The 17,891-nt window shown below is 39.2% G+C and overlaps 4 protein-coding genes across 5 annotated transcripts in view; 1 reads left to right on the forward strand and 3 right to left on the reverse strand.

Moving 5' to 3' along the window:
• The window catches only part of LOC125776652 (uncharacterized), a 185,105-nt gene that overhangs the window by 155,895 nt on the left and 11,319 nt on the right, over positions 1-17,891 (reverse strand). The window lies entirely within an intron of this gene.
• The window catches only part of LOC125776690 (uncharacterized), a 436,599-nt gene that overhangs the window by 83,814 nt on the left and 334,894 nt on the right, over positions 1-17,891 (reverse strand). The gene's annotated exons all lie outside the window — the stretch shown is intronic.
• On the reverse strand, positions 4,499-8,726 carry LOC105233150 (uncharacterized). The gene is made up of 4 exons (XM_049447038.1): positions 8,710-8,726; positions 8,463-8,655; positions 8,229-8,408; positions 4,499-4,870 (listed from the first exon to the last, which is right to left on the reverse strand). The coding sequence occupies exons 1-4, from the start codon at positions 8,724-8,726 to the stop codon at positions 4,571-4,573; spliced, it is 690 nt and encodes a 229-aa protein (XP_049302995.1). The 3' UTR covers positions 4,499-4,570.
• LOC105233134 (pinin) lies at positions 9,977-11,349 on the forward strand. The gene is made up of 4 exons (XM_011215116.4): positions 9,977-10,122; positions 10,189-10,328; positions 10,390-11,120; positions 11,224-11,349. Exons 2-4 carry the CDS (start codon positions 10,207-10,209, stop codon positions 11,310-11,312), a joined length of 942 nt encoding a protein of 313 aa, XP_011213418.1. The 5' UTR covers positions 9,977-10,122; positions 10,189-10,206; the 3' UTR covers positions 11,313-11,349.

Here is a 17,891-nt window from a genome sequence, read left to right on the forward strand (position 1 = left end):
ATATGCCACATATGAGATACAAAAAAGCAAACGCACAATTTAAGCGAAACGCCAAATTAGCAGAGCGCAAAGCATTTGAAGAACTCACCTCCAGCATAAACCCATCAACAAAACCTAAAAAAATATGGAATGACATACGAATACTTACTCGCTCCCCAAGACAAATGTCCTTTACGTACATTCATCCCGCTAATGGACCACTCTCTGACCCACATGCTATTGCCAACAATTTTGCTTCTCAGTTTCTCCCTTTCCTCCTCCGATACATCCTTTTCAAACACTTTCCGCATCTTAAAAGCAAGACGACTAAACCAGGAACCACCAATCTCTTACCCTTTATCAATCGCAGCCAAGCAACTTGAGTCCAAAATCCTCCCATCAGAACTCGAATTTGCCCTCTCCTCAGTCAAAGGAAGTTCACCAGGCCTGGACAAGATTACATATCCCATAATTCAAAACTTGCCAAACTCAGTCAAGAGTAGACTACTCAAGCTTTACAACTGCTTTTTTGATAGTGGACCCTACCCACAATTTTGGAAAACTGCATGTATTGTTTCAATACTAAAACCCAACAAACCCCCTTCAGATATAAATAGTTATAGTTATAGACCAATTTCGCTCCTATCATGTCATGGGAAATTATTAGAAAAAATTATTGTCAATCGCTTAGCGTGGTATGCTGAAGTGAAAAACCTTATAAGCCCTAATCAAGTTGCATACAGAAAGGGATTTGGCACCATGGATGCCCTCCTACATCTAGACTACTTTATTTCAAACGCTTTATCCTCCAAAAACCACGTGTCTTTATTAGCGATAGACTCTCAAAAAGCATTCGATACAATCGGCATACACATAGTTTTGAAACAACTTGACGCTTGGAAAGTGGGCCAAAAAATTAAAAAATTTGTTAAAAATTTTCTCCAGCATAGAAAGTGTAGAGTCAAAATAAACGGATTTCTGTCCAACAGTGTTCCTTTAGATAATGGCACCCCGCAAGGTTCACCTTATCTGCATTTCTTTTCATAATCGCGTTTGATGAAATTGTTCTGTGAACAACAAATATCCGCGGCATCCAATGTCAGCTCTACGCCGATGATGTAGTCTTCTACACAAAGTGCAACAATCTAGCTCAAGTCACTCAAATTTTCGAAAATGTCCTAACAGAGTTAACTTCATGATCCCTGACTGCTGGTACCACAATATCAATAGAAAAAACAAAAGTTTTACACGTTTGCAAAAAAGTGAACTGCTCTAATCTAACTAACTTCTGTACTAACCTTAATATTAGCATTGTTAGTGAACTTAAAGTTTTAGGATTAATAATAGACTCTAAATATAGCTTTAAATCACATTGTAAATATGTTAGAGACTAACTTGTGACAAGATTAAATATAATAAAATATCTAACATCTAAGAAAAGCCACCCGGCCACTCTTGTCAACGCTACCAGAGCCTTAATACTCTCCAAGGTTGAATACGCACTACCACTCTATGGAAACTGTTCAGCATCTGCAATCAACAAAATATCCACGCCTTATCTCGTAGCAATACGGAGAAGCATAAGAGCATTCCCTACGACACCCCTAAAAAACCTCTTTGCAGAAACTGGCTTGCCTACAATCGCTGAAAGAACAATCGATAGCTGCCGTCGTTTACTCCCTAAACTGCTATTTACTCCAAACAATCTTTTAAAAAGAGACGTAAATAACGCGATGTCAAGAAAACGGGAGCCAAGATTCTTGCCAGCAATCAGTCGACCACTGAAATTCCTTAAACACCTTCAGATACCGCATACTTCAAGGCCTAGAGTATCCACTATCCGCCCACAGTGGTTGATTAACAACATTCCTCACACAATTAAAACGCTCCAATTTCCAAAAACAAATACACCACAAGAGAAATACAGAGCAATTTATGCGAAAGAAAAGCACTTTTACAGCCAAAATGGGTGGAACTTCTTATTTACGGATGGCTCTAAATCCCGCGACAACACATCATTTGCAGTAACAAAAGAAAATGGAGAAATTATTCGGCACGGCCTACTCCACCCAATTTGCTCCGTGTTTACCGCTGAAATCTCCGCTGTTCTCGAAGCCATCACATATGCTAAGCTTCACCGAGGCAAGTTCATTATTTGCACCGACAGTAACTCATGCCTTGACGCCATCGAATGTCCCTCCAATGGTCAAAATGAGGTAGTCGCGATACGCAACACTTTAATAGCCACACCTCGAAAAATCAAACTAATGTGGATACCAGGCCACACAGGAATCATTGGCAACGAAAACGCTGACGCCGCTGCAAAAAACGTTGCAAAAACACCATCCATAATGTTTAACTATATGTCTAAAAAAGGCATTTTGACTGAAGTCGCAAACGAAAGACGCCAGACTCAAATTAGCGATTGGAACACCTATGCTCATCACTACTCCGCTATCAATCCTAGCAGAAAGAAAGGAACTATCGCTGCCGACATAGCTCTCTCAACAATTAAGCCATTTATTCGCCTACGCCTGGGGCACACAATTATCACGCACGCACATCTTCTACAACGTACACCACCCAGTAAGTGTCCATTTTGTGAAGAGCCGGCATCAATTCGGCATTTACTACATTGTCCAATTATCGACTCAACCCGAAAAGAGATCCTGAGTACAACGGATCCCTTCGACCTTTTGAGAGAGGCTAACATCACAAACGTTCTAAAGATGTACAAATTGTTGAAAGAGACTGACTTGTTAAAGCATATTTAATATTAAGAATAAATTGTAGTTAGCTCTACTAACACTTTAACCATTAACGTTATATTAGATTACAGACATCCGAAGGCCCTTGTTGCTAGCGCTGCTAAATATTTATTTGTTAAATAATTTATTATTGTACAAATTTCTTAAAAATAAAAAAAAAATAAAATAAAATAAAAATAGTTGGTTATCAAAGATAACAACCAACGTAGCGAGCAGTTTGAGATGCACTGTAACACACGAAAAGTAAGAAACTCGCGAACAGCTGTGGACAAAGACTGAAACGAATAAAAACAAGAAAGAAATTTAAGTATAGGGTGTTTTTTTAAGAGCTTGATAACTTTTTTTAAAAAAAAAAACGCATAAAATTTGCAAAATCTCATCGGTTCTTTATTTGAAACGTTAGATTGGTTCATGACATTTACTTTTTGAAGATAATTTCATTTAAATGTTGACCGCGGCTGCGTCTTAGGTGGTCCATTCGGAAAGTCCAATTTTGGGCAACTTTTTCGAGCATTTCGGCCGGAATAGCCCGAATTTCTTCGGAAATGTTGTCTTCCAAAGCTGGAATAGTTGCTGGCTTATTTCTGTAGACTTTAGACTTGACGTAGCCCCACAAAAAATAGTCTAAAGGCGTTAAATCGCATGATCTTGGTGGCCAACTTACGGGTCCATTTCTTGAGATGAATTGTTGTCCGAAGTTTTCCCTCAAAATGGCCATAGAATCGCGAGCTGTGTGGCATGTAGCGCCATCTTGTTGAAACCACATGTCAACCAAGTTCAGTTCTTCCATTTTTGGCAACAAAAAGTTTGTTAGCATCGAACGATAGCGATCGCCATTCACCGTAACGTTGCGTCCAACAGCACCTTTGAAAAAATACGGTCCAATGATTCCACCAGCGTACAAACCACACCAAACAGTGCATTTTTCGGGATGCATGGGCAGTTCTTGAACGGCTTCTGGTTGCTCTTCACCCCAAATGCGGCAATTTTGCTTATTTACGTAGCCATTCAACCAGAAATGAGCCTCATCGCTGAACAAAATTTGTCGATAATAACACATTTCGAACCGAACACTGATTTTGGTAATAAAATTCAATGATTTGCAAGCGTTGCTCGTTAGTAAGTCTATTCATGATGAAATGTCAAAGCATACTGAGCATCTTTCTCTTTGACACCATGTCTGAAATCCCACGTGATCTGTCAAATACTAATGCATGAAAATCCTAACCTCAAAAAAATCACCCGTTATATAAAAAAATAAAAATTAACACTAACAATTACACCAGTTAAAAATGTAGCAACAAAAATTACATAATTGAAAATGACTCGGCGCAATAAAATAAAATTAGCCAACACAGAATTAAAATAAATTCAATGGCTTCAATAGCACAATATAACACTGATACTTATCTTAAAAGATCACTTAATCCAGATATTTTTAAATAAAGTTTTAAATATAAATTAAACAAATTCGCCAGAGCACGAAGCAAAGCACGGTTGAACACGAGAAGGGTTGTCATGTAAGTTACTTAATTATATTTTAGTATTATTATTATTTATTTATTTTTGCGCACAATACAATATATATGTTTAAATAATTCAGTATATGTATTTTAATTTTATTATTATTTATATAATTTTTCGCACAATTTAACCATACCTCTGATATCGAGGTTAGTGCTTGTGACATTTGGTTCAGCACCCCCGTCATCTGCTCGGTTTGCTCTACCATTTTGTTTTGTATAGCAATAACCACCCCTGTCATCTGCACATTTTGCCCTACAATTTTCTTTTGTAGAGCAATGGCCTCCTCCTCTCGCTTTTCACGGTCCTTCATTTTTTTTTAGCACTGCTCCAAGCATCTTCGCTGCAGTCAAATTACCTTCAGAAGGGATGTAAGTAGGCGATGGCATAGGAGACGGTAACATGAGAGGAGATAAGGAAGAAGAGGACAAATTTTGAGGTGATGGTGAGGAAGAAAAGTTTTTTGAGAAAGCAGGAAGAGCTGGTGCAGGCGATGTGACTGTTGGTGAGGGCGCTGGAGCAGGCGATGTGACTGTTGGGGAGGAAGCTGGAGCTTGAACGGGGACTGGTTCTGTATTTAAATGCAACGGCGGCAAAACCTGCAAGTATAAAACGGACCAATTATTGCCTCATGTAATAATAAAATATATAGTCCGACATATATTCTTCTTCTTAATTGGCGTAGACACCGCTTACGCGATTATAGCCGAGTTAACAACCGCGCGCCAGTCGTTTCTTCTTTTCGCTACGTGGCGCCAATTGGATATTCCAAGCGAAGCCAGGTCCTTCTCCCCTTAGTCCTTCCAACGGAGTGGAGGTCTTCCTCTTCCTCTGCTTCCCCCGGCGGGTACTGCGTCGAATACTTTCAGAGCCGGAGTGTTTTCATCCATCCGGACAACATGACCTAGCCAGCGTAGCCGCTGTCTTTTAATTCGCTGAACTATGTCAATGTCGTCGTATATCTCGTACAGCTCATCGTTCGATCGAGTGCGATATTCGCCGTGGCCAACGCGCAAAGGACCATAAATCTTTCGCAGAATTTTTCTCTCGAAAACTCGCAACGTCGACTCATCCGCTGTTGACATCGTCCAAGCCTCTGCACCATATAGCAGGATGGGAATTATGAGTGACTTATAGAGTTTGGTTTTTGTCTGTCGAGAGAGGACTTTGCTTCACAATTGCCTACTTAGTCCGAAGTAGCACCTGTTGGCAAGAGTTATCCTGCGTTGGATTTCTAGGCTGACATTGTTGGTGGTGTTTACGCTGGTTCCAAGATAGACGAAATTATCTACAACTTCAAAGTTATGACTGTCAACAGTGACGTGAGTGCCAAGTCGCGAGTGCGACGACTGTTTGTTTGATGACAGGAGATATTTCGTCTTGCCCTCGTTCACTGCCAGACACATTCGTTTTGCTTCCTTGTCCAGCCTGGAGAAAGCAGAACTAACGGCGCGGGTGTTGAGGCCGATGATATCAATATCATCGGCATACGCCAGCAGCTGTACACTCTTATAAAAGATTGTACCTGCTCGATTAAGTTCTGCAGCTCGAACTATTTTCTCCGGCAGCAGATTGAAAAAGTCGCACGATAGGGAGTCGCCTTGTCTGAAACCTCGTTTGGTATCGAACGGCTCGAAGAGGTTCTTCCCGATTCTGACGGAGCTTTTGGTGCCGCTCAACGTCAGTTTACACAGCCGTATCAGTTTTGCAGGGATACCAAATTCAGACATCGCGGCATAGCGGCAGCTCCTTTTCGTGCTGTCGAAAGCAGCTTTGAAATCGACGAAGAGGTGGTGTGTGTCGATTCTCCTTTCACGGGTCTTTTCCAAGATTTGGCGCATGGTGAACATCTGGTCGGTTGTTGATTTGCCAGGTCTATAGCCACACTGATAAGGTCCAATCAGTTCGTTGACGGTGGGCTTTAATCTTTCACACAATACGCTCGATAGAACCTTATATGCGATGTTGAGGAGGCTAATCCCACGGTAGTTGGCGCTGATTGTGGGATCTCCCTTTTTATGGATTGGGCATAGCATACTTAAATTCCAGTCGTTGGGCATGCTTTCATCCGACCATATTTTACAAAGAAGCTGATGCATGCTCCTTATCAGTTCTTCGCCGCCGTGTTTGAATAGCTCGGCCGGCAATCCATCGGCCCCTGCCGCTTTGTTGTTTTTCAGGCGGGTAATTGCTATTCGAGCTTCTTCATGGTCGGGTAATGGAACGTCTGCTCCATCGTCATCGATTGGGGAATCGGGTTCGCCTTCTCCCGGCGTTGTGCTTTCAATGCCATTCAGCAGGCTGGAGAAGTGTTCCCTCCATAATTTAAGTATGCTCTGGGCATTGGTAACTAGATCACCTTTGGGGGTTCTACAAGAGTATGCTCCGGTCTTGAAACCTTCTGTAAGCCGCCGCATCTTTTGGTAGAATTTTCGAGCATTACCCTGTCGGCCAGCTTATCAAGCTCTTCGTACTCACGCATTTCGGCCTCTTTCTTTTTCTGTCTGCAAATGCGTCTCGCTTCCCTCTTCAACTCTCGGTATCTATCCCATCCCGCACGTGTTGTGGTCGATCGTAACGTTGCGTGGTAGGCAGTCTGTTTTCTCTCCGCTGCGACACGGCACTCCTCGTCGTACCAGCTGTTCTTTTGCACTTTCCGAAAACCAATGGTTTCGGTTGCAGCTGTACGTAAGGAGTTTGAAATGCCGTCCCACAGTTCCCTTATACCGAGTTGTTGATGAGTGCTCTCAGAGAGCAGGAGTGCAAGCCGTGTAGAAAAACGTTCGGCTGTCTGTTGTGATTGCAGCTTCTCGACGTCGAACCTTCCTTGTGTTTGTTGGCGTGCGTTTTTTGCTGCACAGAGGCGGGTGCGAATTTTGGCGGCAACAATATAGTGGTCCGAGTCGATGTTAGGACCTCGGAGCGCACGCACATCTAAAACACTGGAGACGTGTCTTTCGTCTATCACAACATGATCGATCTGGTTGGTGGTTTTTCGATCCGGAGACAGCCAGGTAGCTTGTATGTATCTTCTTATTCTGGAATCTAGTACTACAGATAATCATATTTCGGGCCCGGCGAAGTTGATCAGCTTCAACCCATTTGGGGATGTTTCCTCGTGGAGGCTGAATTTACCGACCGTAGTTCCAAAGATACCTTCTTTGCCCACCCTGGCGTTGAAGTCGCCAAGCACGATTTTGACATCGTGGCGGGGGCATCTCTCATAAGTGCGCTCCAAGCACTCATAAAAGGCATCTTTGGTCACATCGTCCTTCTCTTCCGTCGGGGCGTGGGCGCAAATCAGCGATATGTTGAAGAACCTCGCTTTGATGCGGATTGTGGCTAGACGTTCATTCTCCGGAGTGAATGATAGTACTCGGCGACGGAGTCTCTCTCCCACCACGAATCCAACACCAAACTTGCGCTCCTTTATATGGCCACTGTAGTAAATGTCACAAGGACCTACTTGTCTCTGTCCTTGTCCCGTCCAACGCATTTCTTGGACGGCGGTGATGTCAGCCTTTATTTTCACAAGGACATCAACCAGCTGGGCAGCGGCACCTTCCCAATTAAGGGACCGGACATTCCAGGTGCATGCCCTCAATTCGTAGTCCTTATTTCGTTTGCCATGGTCGTCATCAAAAGGGGGGTCACTCATCCGAGGCTTGTTGTTCCTTTTCATTGGGAGTGTTTTTTACGTGCCGGGTCCCAAACCCAGCGCACAACCTTATGCAGGGGATGTTTCGCCTTCTCACTTTAGCTCGCCTTCAAACGGATGTTCTTAGGCTACCCAGAGGATACTTGGTCAAAGACCGGAAGTCGTGAGCTGCTTGAGTCATATGCAAAAGAATCGTTTCTGGCCACTCCCAAGTGAATGGCGATCAGAGAACTTTCCTCACTTGCGTGAACTTCTACACATGACTCCATCCTCCGACATATATTACATTAAAATATTACCTGGTGACCCAAAGTCCCAACACCCGGCAATCCATCCACCGCTGCTGCCCCAAAGATTGTAATGGCTTGCTCCTCGAACTCCGTTATTCCTTTTATCGGAGGGCCTCCACCAGTCGGTTGCGCATGTGCCTTAATTTTGCGCGCTCGCGATCGCAACTGATGTTTCCAATGCAATAAGGCCTATGGAAACATATTTTAATAATATGAAACATACACAAGCATTTATGAACTTACCTCCCTCCATTTGACTGCCGACCGAGTTAGACCTTTTAAGGCATTTAAGGTATCTGCTAACTCCGACCAAAGTATTTGCAGCCCTTGAGGGTTGGTCGGAGTTAGCTTCCCCCGTTGCAACTCAGGATGCTGCTTGCAAAACATTACATAATGTTGCAGCTGCTCCTGAGTTGCACTTTCGGTTTTTGTACGCCTATGAATATATGAAACTATTATAGTTACGTTCAAAATTTGTAAAATTACTTACATTTCTTGATTCTCCATTTGTATTTTTGTTTGCTTATTTTTATTAAAACAGCTGTTTGACAACAAAAAGCTTTTCTCCTCTCTGGTGACTTTTTTAAGCTTTTTTCGTATGAGGTTGGAGCAAGAATAGCTCCATAAGAAATCTCTCAAATTTTTCCTCTCAACTTGGTTGAGAGGTTTTTTCAGAATAGGGCTGTTAGGAGCACGGGCATGGGGATCGATTTCAGCAAGGCAAGTGGAGAGCCAGTTTGCTGATTACTGATGGACATTGTTAAGGGCTACTCCAAAAACAAATTACCGTCGAAAACCATCGACAGTTAAATTTAAGATACTCTTTGGTAAACAAAATAATATATCTATCGCTGTTTTTTTTAACAAAAAACTTCATAACAAAAAAAGTATAAGTGAAAGGAGAAATCTGTAACTATTTTCTGCATTTGTGGCAATTTTTACAAAATAAGCACTTTGTTTTGTTTATGTCCCAAAAAGCAGTGTAATCTAGCAAAGTATCCGTAATGTCGTGATGAAAATTATGTCACTGCCATGTTTTGTCGTGATATTGTATATATCTGACGGGTTCGTACTAAAAAAACTGCCTCGTTCAGGAGCAAAATCAGTATAACCCATCACTAAGCCTGTTTGGATATGAAAATTTGTACTTTAAACTCGTTTTCTCAAAACTTTTTCAAACTGGCGGACATGATTCCGGTCGAACTACTTATTCGATTTGCTTAATTTTTTTTAAATGTGCACAAAATTCCTGGCAATCTTCATTCATATTTTTAGTAATTTATTGACAATGTTATAACAAAATTGATGTAAAAAAACATGGGGGAGAAGTAAAAAGAAAACGTAAGTTACTTTTTTATTTATCAACATTTTTTATGATTTTAGTAGAGATGGTAACCATTCATGTACCTTTTAAGAATAAATTGGATTCTTGTGTTTCAGATGATTCAAACATGAGTAATCGTGTCTGCCAGTGAAAAAACGCATCTCATTCACCCAGCCATTTCTCTGACAGATGTCGTCAAAAAATTCCGAAAAAATTTGTTTATACACTGCACGATAGAAGAAAAGTTTCTTTGAAAAAAAAAATTAAAAAAACGGGCCAGATTACCTTACCAACTCTTAATAAATATTAAGCGATATGAATTCTTGAATGGCAAAAACATCTGTTTTATCATCTGTCCAACGGTAATGAAAACGGAACGAAAAAAATTTTGGTGGGAACATAGTATTATATCAGATCAAACCTACCTACTCGACATATTGTTTGAGGATGATTATTCCATGATAGCAAAGACCCTCGCAAGAGCTTTGGCAATAGTAAGAGAATGTATATTGTTGTATATATTGTTAGCAACATACATTGCCTGTGGTGACACAGAGTTAGCTTTAAGTTAGATTTCGGGTAACAATTTGCTTCTATTGAGTCCAAGTGCTTTTTATTGTAATATTTGTCTTGGGTGTATTTTAGCGGAAAGAATAGGTTAAGATGGAGTCAGATATCGCCAATTGTTGTGCAGTATTGCAAAAAGAACTTCAAGACGCAAAGGGTCGTTTGGATGTGCTTAACGATAATATTAGAAAAATTGTGGGTCGGCCGAGAGATTTGGGGTAAATATATAAGAAAGCTATTGGGGTTTTATTTTAATTTGTTCTTATAATTCGAAATTAGGAAAGAAAAAATCATCGACAGTAGCAAGGATGAAGGGTGTCAGAAATATGGAAGTGAAAAGAAGAACAGAAGAACTAGCGATTGTAAATCGGTATTTAACCGGCTATCAGTATCAAGTGATGATTTGAGGCCCAGGTTAAGTTCACGCGTTATAAAGGAATTGCCAACGAGACAAGAGGTGTTAAAAGCCCAAGGATCCGATTCAGAATCCAGAGCAAGAAATCGAAGAATGTTTGGATGTCTTTTAGGCACTCTTCACAAGTTTTGCCAAGAGGAATCTCGTCTTAAATTAAAAGAGGACAAAAAGGCACAAGTAGAAAAGAAATTAGAACAACAACAATTACTAGAACGAGAGGCATTAAGGAAGGAACGAGATTTTCTTTTAATCAAGCGACAAAAAAAACAAGCAAACATTACAACTTTGGAATTAAAAATAAATCGTTTGAAAGATTTTACTGCTTATGAAAAAACATTAAATAATTTTAAAAGCTGTATTAAAACAAAGACGGAGCCGTGTATTTATTATAGGCCATACAAATATTGCAAAAAAACTGAACTACTTTTGAACAGCAGTCGAGAATTATTGCAGACGGAAATAAGAAAAAGAAAAATATTGCTTGACAATGAACTGAAAGAGTTTGATCTCCTAAATGGAAGTAATGAAAGGATTGTCAAAGGAACAGCATTCACTCAAAATACAACAAAGTTGAATAAGCCTTTTGGAATTCAAGGTAAACTTTTTGGCACCATGCATATAGAGGCGAATCTGTTTCAATTGAACCGGTTGAAAATAGTTTTGGCCGCTAATATTTCTAACCTACTTTGTTTTTGCAGGTGAAATGGAGTTCAAAGAAAATAAATCCCGGAACTCGAACGAACCAACATTAATTAGCAGTATAATTGTTGTTAAAAACAATAAATAGCTGTTTACATTTTTGATAATAAATGAATATCGACAAATACCAAGTCATTTACTTTGATAAAGGAGACTTGCTCATACGGATAAAAATATGGAAAATGTACATAAAAATTAATTTGAGAAACACTAGTATTTTAATTCTAGCAAAAACGCGAGAACAATGCGAATGCTTTTGGGACGTGTCTTAGAAAATCATTTCCTCAATTCGGGATTTGAATTCATTTGCGCTGAGGTAAATCTTCTTCAGTTTCAGATTATATTTGCCGCTGATTTATAGGGCTTTTCCAGCGAGAGAACGAAAATTATAGGGAAGGTCCAACTGTGGACCTGGATGTGAATTGTCAAAAGCTAACAAAATGCGATGAGCGTGTTTCGCCCAGCTAGCTCGAAACGAGAAATCTTAACAGTTGCGTGTGAACAGAGCTGAGAATTGAATCTTTTTGGCAAATATGTACAGTGGCGGACAAAAGTCTACATACACCCCCTATTTCCATTGATATGAGAGTACAAAAAGTTTTTAGAAAAATGTATTTATACAGTTTTATTCTAATATTTATTATAATAGCAATTAACTAAAAAAATTCATTATTTAACATAAAACAACAAATTTATGGAAGAAAAACTCAAAAATTGCTTTGACAAAAGTCTACATACAGTTCAAATCTCATACTTTGTACATTGTTATATTAACAGTAAGGTAACGTTAGCCTTTTTCTTTTATTTCAATATGTTTATTGTTTGATATTTATTGAATTTAGATGTGGTTTAAACACTTCAATAGCTATAATGGCTCCGCGAAATGAAATATCAATTGATGTAAGAAATTTGGTGATACAAGAAAGAAAAGAAAAGAAATCATATGATGAAATTTCTAAAATTTTAAACTTGAGCAACAGTACAGACAATTCTATAAAACTTTAAAAATAATGATTCCAACGAAAACAAACCGCGCAGTGGACACCCAAAAAAACAATCTCGTAGATACGTCAGCCTGATTCTCAACGAAGTCGACCAAAATCCAAAAGTAAATGCTCCAAATTTAGCCGAACGCATAGCAAGTACGTCACAAATGAGTATCCAACCAAGATCAAAAATAAAAACTGTAAACGATAACGGATTCCAAAGTAGAACACCACGGAAGAAACTTTTATTTCTGAAAAAATCGGAAACTTCGTTTAAAGTTCGTCAAAAGACACAAAAAAAAGGAAATGGATTTTTGGAAAAAAGTTTCATTTACAGATGATTCTAAATTCACTATTTTTGATAATGATGAAAAGGCCAAAATTTGAAGGAAAACTAACGCCACACTTGAACCGAAGAACGTAGTATCAATTGTGAAGCTCGGTGGCGGCAGCATAATGGTTTGGGGAGCTGTTGCGGCCTCTGGAGTTAGAAAGTTGGACTTTATTGAAGATGAAATGGACGGTTATAAGTATAAGTCTCTGTTGGAACATAATTTGAAGCCTTCGGTGGATAATTTAGGGCTCGGTTCCGGTTGGATATTACAACAAGATAACGATCCGATACATGCGGCGCAAATTGTTAAGGACTGGTTGCTTTATTATATTCCAAGGTAATTAAATACACCACCTCAAAGTCCAAATATGGATATTATTGAACATGTCTGGGAGATTTTGGAGCGTAGAATTAGAAAGCACCAAATTTCTACCTCTGCTATACTCTAAGAGCGCATATTGGAACCTTGGAACAGCATTATAATAATGGATAATGGGATGCCCAACTTATTCTCTCACCCTGGAATAAGTTGGGCATCCCAAATAAGCGTTTTTTATAACGTTTTCCATTATGGCCAGTTCGAGCAAAATTAGAATTTTTGGGCATTTTAAATTAAAATACCCAACATTTATTACGCCTGTTAGTTCTCAATTCATAAATGTTTTTAATCAATTGTAATAGAAAATTAATTCTATTATACATCAAATTACAAAACGTTTCATGAAATATATTAAAATTTCGCATTTTCTTTGATTTTCATTGTTTTAAATTTTTATTAGCGATCTTGAACGGCGGCAACAAATTCCTCCGTTCACATATATTTTTGGTATAATTTCAATCTGGCCGTTCCAGTCATTCCAATTGCAAAACGTCAACACCTACCCAATCCAGTCAACTGTCAAAGTTCGGTAGGTGAGCGGCTCTCACATTTCCAGTGACAGGAGAGTTGGGGATCTCTTTGGCCACTATTATGAGTTGCATTCGATCTTCGCTATTCGCTGGCTATCGAAAATCGAAAAGCGAATGTCAAATTCGTATTATGAGCTATGCAACCCTGTCGAAATTTTCGTTGAGCATCGAAATGGCTGTCGAACAGAATTTACCTATCGACAGCGTAGCGTAGTGAATGGAAATTTGTGAAAATGTAGGTTTTTTGCGTTTATTTATTGCTTTATCGTAACAAATAATTAATTTATACTATTTTTGTTAATTTTACGCAGGCCGAAAGTCCCCAGGAAATCTGGTATTACTATAAAAATGTGATTTTGCTTGTTGCATTTCAGCCTCGGTATAATTGAATTTTATCCATCTTTGGCAAATGAAATTCTCCAGGGCATCGAGTACCTCAGATAGTACCACAGACACCATTGGCTGTGCAAGTCCAAGCATGTTTTCATTCCCTATACTAAGTTGATACGATCCCTGAGCACAAAATCGTAAAGCTGTTGCCAATTTTAGTATATTGGGAATAGATTTCGCTAGTGTGCATCGCTGCAGCATCTCCTCTGTAGGGGACAGCAAATCAACAAACGCCTCTTTCGACAAACGAAAGTTTTTTATAAATCTACAAATAAAATTTCCTAAATGTTGAACATGTAGAAACCTCTAACAAATAGCATTGTACTTACGTAGTGGAATTCAATTCCAAAGGGTTGGAAGCGTCCCTTAGCTTCTTTCTATTTCTAGCCAATTCCAGTAAGCTTTCATCCTCCTCTGAAGAATCGCCAAACCACAACTCAATCCTAGTCATATTATATTTATATTTTCTTTATTTATAAAATATTTGTTAGTTTTATCTGACAGATGTATACTATCGTGAACATTCAAAATGATTGCAATTCACAATAACGTCAATCTTCATCGAATGAACGTCGTAATACCAAATGCAAATTCGTTCGACCAGCATTTTCGATCGTTGTCGAAGATCGAATGCAACTCATAATAGGGGCCTTTATCGCTGGCATTACATCTGCAGCGTTGACACATTTAGCAGAATCAACGCCACGGCGTCTTCAAGCAGTTATAGATACCAATGGGGACCCAACTAAATACTAAAACGTCTTAATAACTAGCATTTAGTACAGTTTTTCGCACTGAACTAAGATATTTTTGTACTGTATGTAGACTTTTGTCAACACAATATTTCAGTTTTTATTCCATAAATTTGTAGTTTTATATTAATTAATGGGTTTTTTAAGTTTGTTGTTATTAGAAAGAAGATTAGAATAAAACTGTATCAACACATTTTTCTAAAAAGTTTTTGTACTCTCACATCGAAGAAAACAGGGGGTGTATGTAGACTTGTCCGCCACTGTATATTTATAAGTTTAAATGCAACTATTTGCATTGATATCAATATAATTTTGTAAATATTTATTATACAAGATAATAAAACGCAAGGTTTGTCGAAAGTTATTTTATTTCCCTACTATTTAGGGTAGCCGTTCTTAACAATCGGATTATTAGAACTAATTTTTCGGTGCTCGCACCTGATAACCTAACACCTACCAAATCTACTATCCATCACCTCACGCGCAATGCCGCATGTTTCCATAACTCTGATTCGGAAGATTCGTTTGATATTGGCAAGCGTTTCCATTGTTATGTCTGCAATTTGAGCCTCGCATTTTTGATGTTGTTTGCGTTGCAATTGCATATGTACATAACTGCACTTGTTGTTGTGGGCTATTGTGATATGTTAACTATTCCCCTGCAAGAAGAGGAGACGGGTACGTATTCATTGATCGGATTCCCACTAATCTGACACCCTTTTCCCTTTGGTCCGACCTCGTCGAAACAGCACGTTTCTTGGGGCTCCCGTTAGATGACGTCGACGACAACCTAGATAATCCTTATCCTAACGGATTCGTTAAGAACGCTGTTTAGTACTGCAATACTAACGTTGCGTTTTCAGCACCTTTTGACAATGTGGACTAGAATGGCAACAACAAAAAAGGCACTTACAGTGGACCAATAAAGTTTACATACACCTAATTTTATTAAATTACGACGCGTTTATTTGTTTTAAAATGAATACATTTGGTGATTTTTTTCTATCCATATCAAGATATGTATATTTAGCATTAAATATACCATATCAAAGTTTTTTATTTTGTACACAAATAAAAGAAATTAATGCTAAAGCTTAAAATGCGCCTAATTTGTATCAAAAAAGTTTACGTACAAAAATGATTATTTATATAAATCAAAAGAAATTACAATAGTTTCAGCGGGTTTTGACCTACATTTTGTTGATATTATTGTCCCTAGACATCGATGTATGCTCCCCACTCGTTTTCTAGTATTATTTCCGGATATTTTGACCCACTAAGTTCAGTATCCAGCTTTTTGGCCTTATTTTGATGAAATTCGATGTTTTCGAATACGATTTTCCAAAAAGTTCCAGATATTTGAAATAGGATTAATGTCTAGTGAATGCCGGACCTATGGAGTTATTTTTAATTCCATAACAACCCTGCACGTTCAAGATGAGACGGGTATTTTGGGTCATTATCGTGTTATAAATAGAAGTGGCCGCTATTAACAACCGATTTAAGCACACTTAAAATTTAATTTTTCTCCTTAAAATGTTCAGATACACATGCTTTTCCATTTTTTTACTAAAAAAATCCAAATGTTCAACTCCAGATGAAGCCACATACCCCCAAACCATAACATGACTCCTATCGTGGTTATACATTTTTTCTTTACGACTCTTCATTGATCTTTCTCCACATTTCTCGTGATCTTGTTGAACCAAATATATTAAATTTTGATTCGTCGGTGAACACAATGTTGTCCCAAAACCAATACGGTTTCTTAAAATATTGTTTAGCAACCGCCGACCTCTTCTTTTTATTAATCTTACTTATGTATGGCTTACGACGAGCGATTCGTCTATGATAACCAGCACTTATTAACACATTCCGTACTGTTTGGTGATTAATTTTTTTTGGGTACATTTCAAAAATGTGTAACGAAGCTTTTTGCAGCCCCTGCTTCTTACAAGTATAATTGCTGAGGTATACTCGCCGTGTCCAGGGTTCGTTACAATAAATTTGTAAGTATTGGGGCTCTTCTGCGAATCTTTCTTTATTTATTTGAACTTATATTAATATCTAATTTAATATATTAATTTAAGTTACAAAAACGTCTCCTGCGTTGTACAGTCGTCGTCCGAGGACGGCGCTGTTAGGGTAACGGTTCGATGTGCTCCGTTAGGGCAATACCGTTTCCCCGCTCTACTGCGCTCCTGGGTGCTAGACGACTTGCTGCTCCGTACCGCTTCAATCACGCGCTGCTGCTTCTGCCGACGCTCGTGTGGGCTTCCCTATCGCTGCCCTGCTATACGCGTTCACCCTAGTGTGCTACGCCGACTACGCTCGGCTACTTCTGCCGACGCTCGCGTAGGCTTCACTAACTAGACGACTTGCTAGGCGACTGGCTGCTCCGTACCCCTTCAATCACGCGCTGCTGCTTCTGCCGACTACGCTCGGCCACCTCTGCCGACACTCGCGTAGGTTTCACTGACTACGACTTGTTAGACGACTGTCACTTTTAACGACTCCGGATCACGGAAGACTGTCTTAGCGACCGTGATGTTAACGGTTGAGTCGGTCAGAGGATAAACTCACTACCGAGCTCACCCTTAACATACGGCGTTCACAAGTCCGGGTACCAAGACTAGCCAGAGGATAAACTCGCTGCGTAGTCTGATGCCAAAACGTGTGTACGCTGTCACAGTCCCGTGCTGACTGACTGATCATCCGCCATCTAACTACCCACCAAGCCTGTGTTGCGTGCTAGCACATTCGTAACATGTTGCGTTGGGATGGCGTGTGTTGCTGGCGGTGGCGTGTTTTTACCGCTGCGTATGCATTCTTGTTGTCCTTTAATCTGCATGTCTGGTTTCTCCATCTTCGTGGCGTGGTTTTACCGCTGCGTATATATGCTTGTGAACAATAGGGTGGGCCTTTGTGTGGACTAAATTCTATAAGATATTTAGTTCTCACACTCCCCCCCCACTTCGGAGGGTTTTGCATTCCATTCAAAATTCAATAAATTCTATTGTTAATTTACAATGGTTTCTTAAATAAAAGTTAAAAAAAAAAAATAGTATTGCTAACTTACAATGGTGATTTGATATAGGAGAAAAAAAAATCTAAGATTTACGCCTAAAAGTATATATACATATGTAGTTACAATCGTCATTTGGCTTCAAGAAAAACTCTAAGATTTACACCTAAAAGTATATGTATATTTTATATCTTATATCTTATATATTTTTTCACCTTTTTCTTTTTTATATACACTTGTGCAAGTTGTGTTCTTTTTTTTTTTGGTCAAT

This window comes from Bactrocera dorsalis, chromosome 2 (genome assembly GCF_023373825.1).
Source record: "Bactrocera dorsalis isolate Fly_Bdor chromosome 2, ASM2337382v1, whole genome shotgun sequence".
In the NCBI taxonomy this organism is placed as follows: domain Eukaryota; kingdom Metazoa; phylum Arthropoda; class Insecta; order Diptera; family Tephritidae; genus Bactrocera; species Bactrocera dorsalis.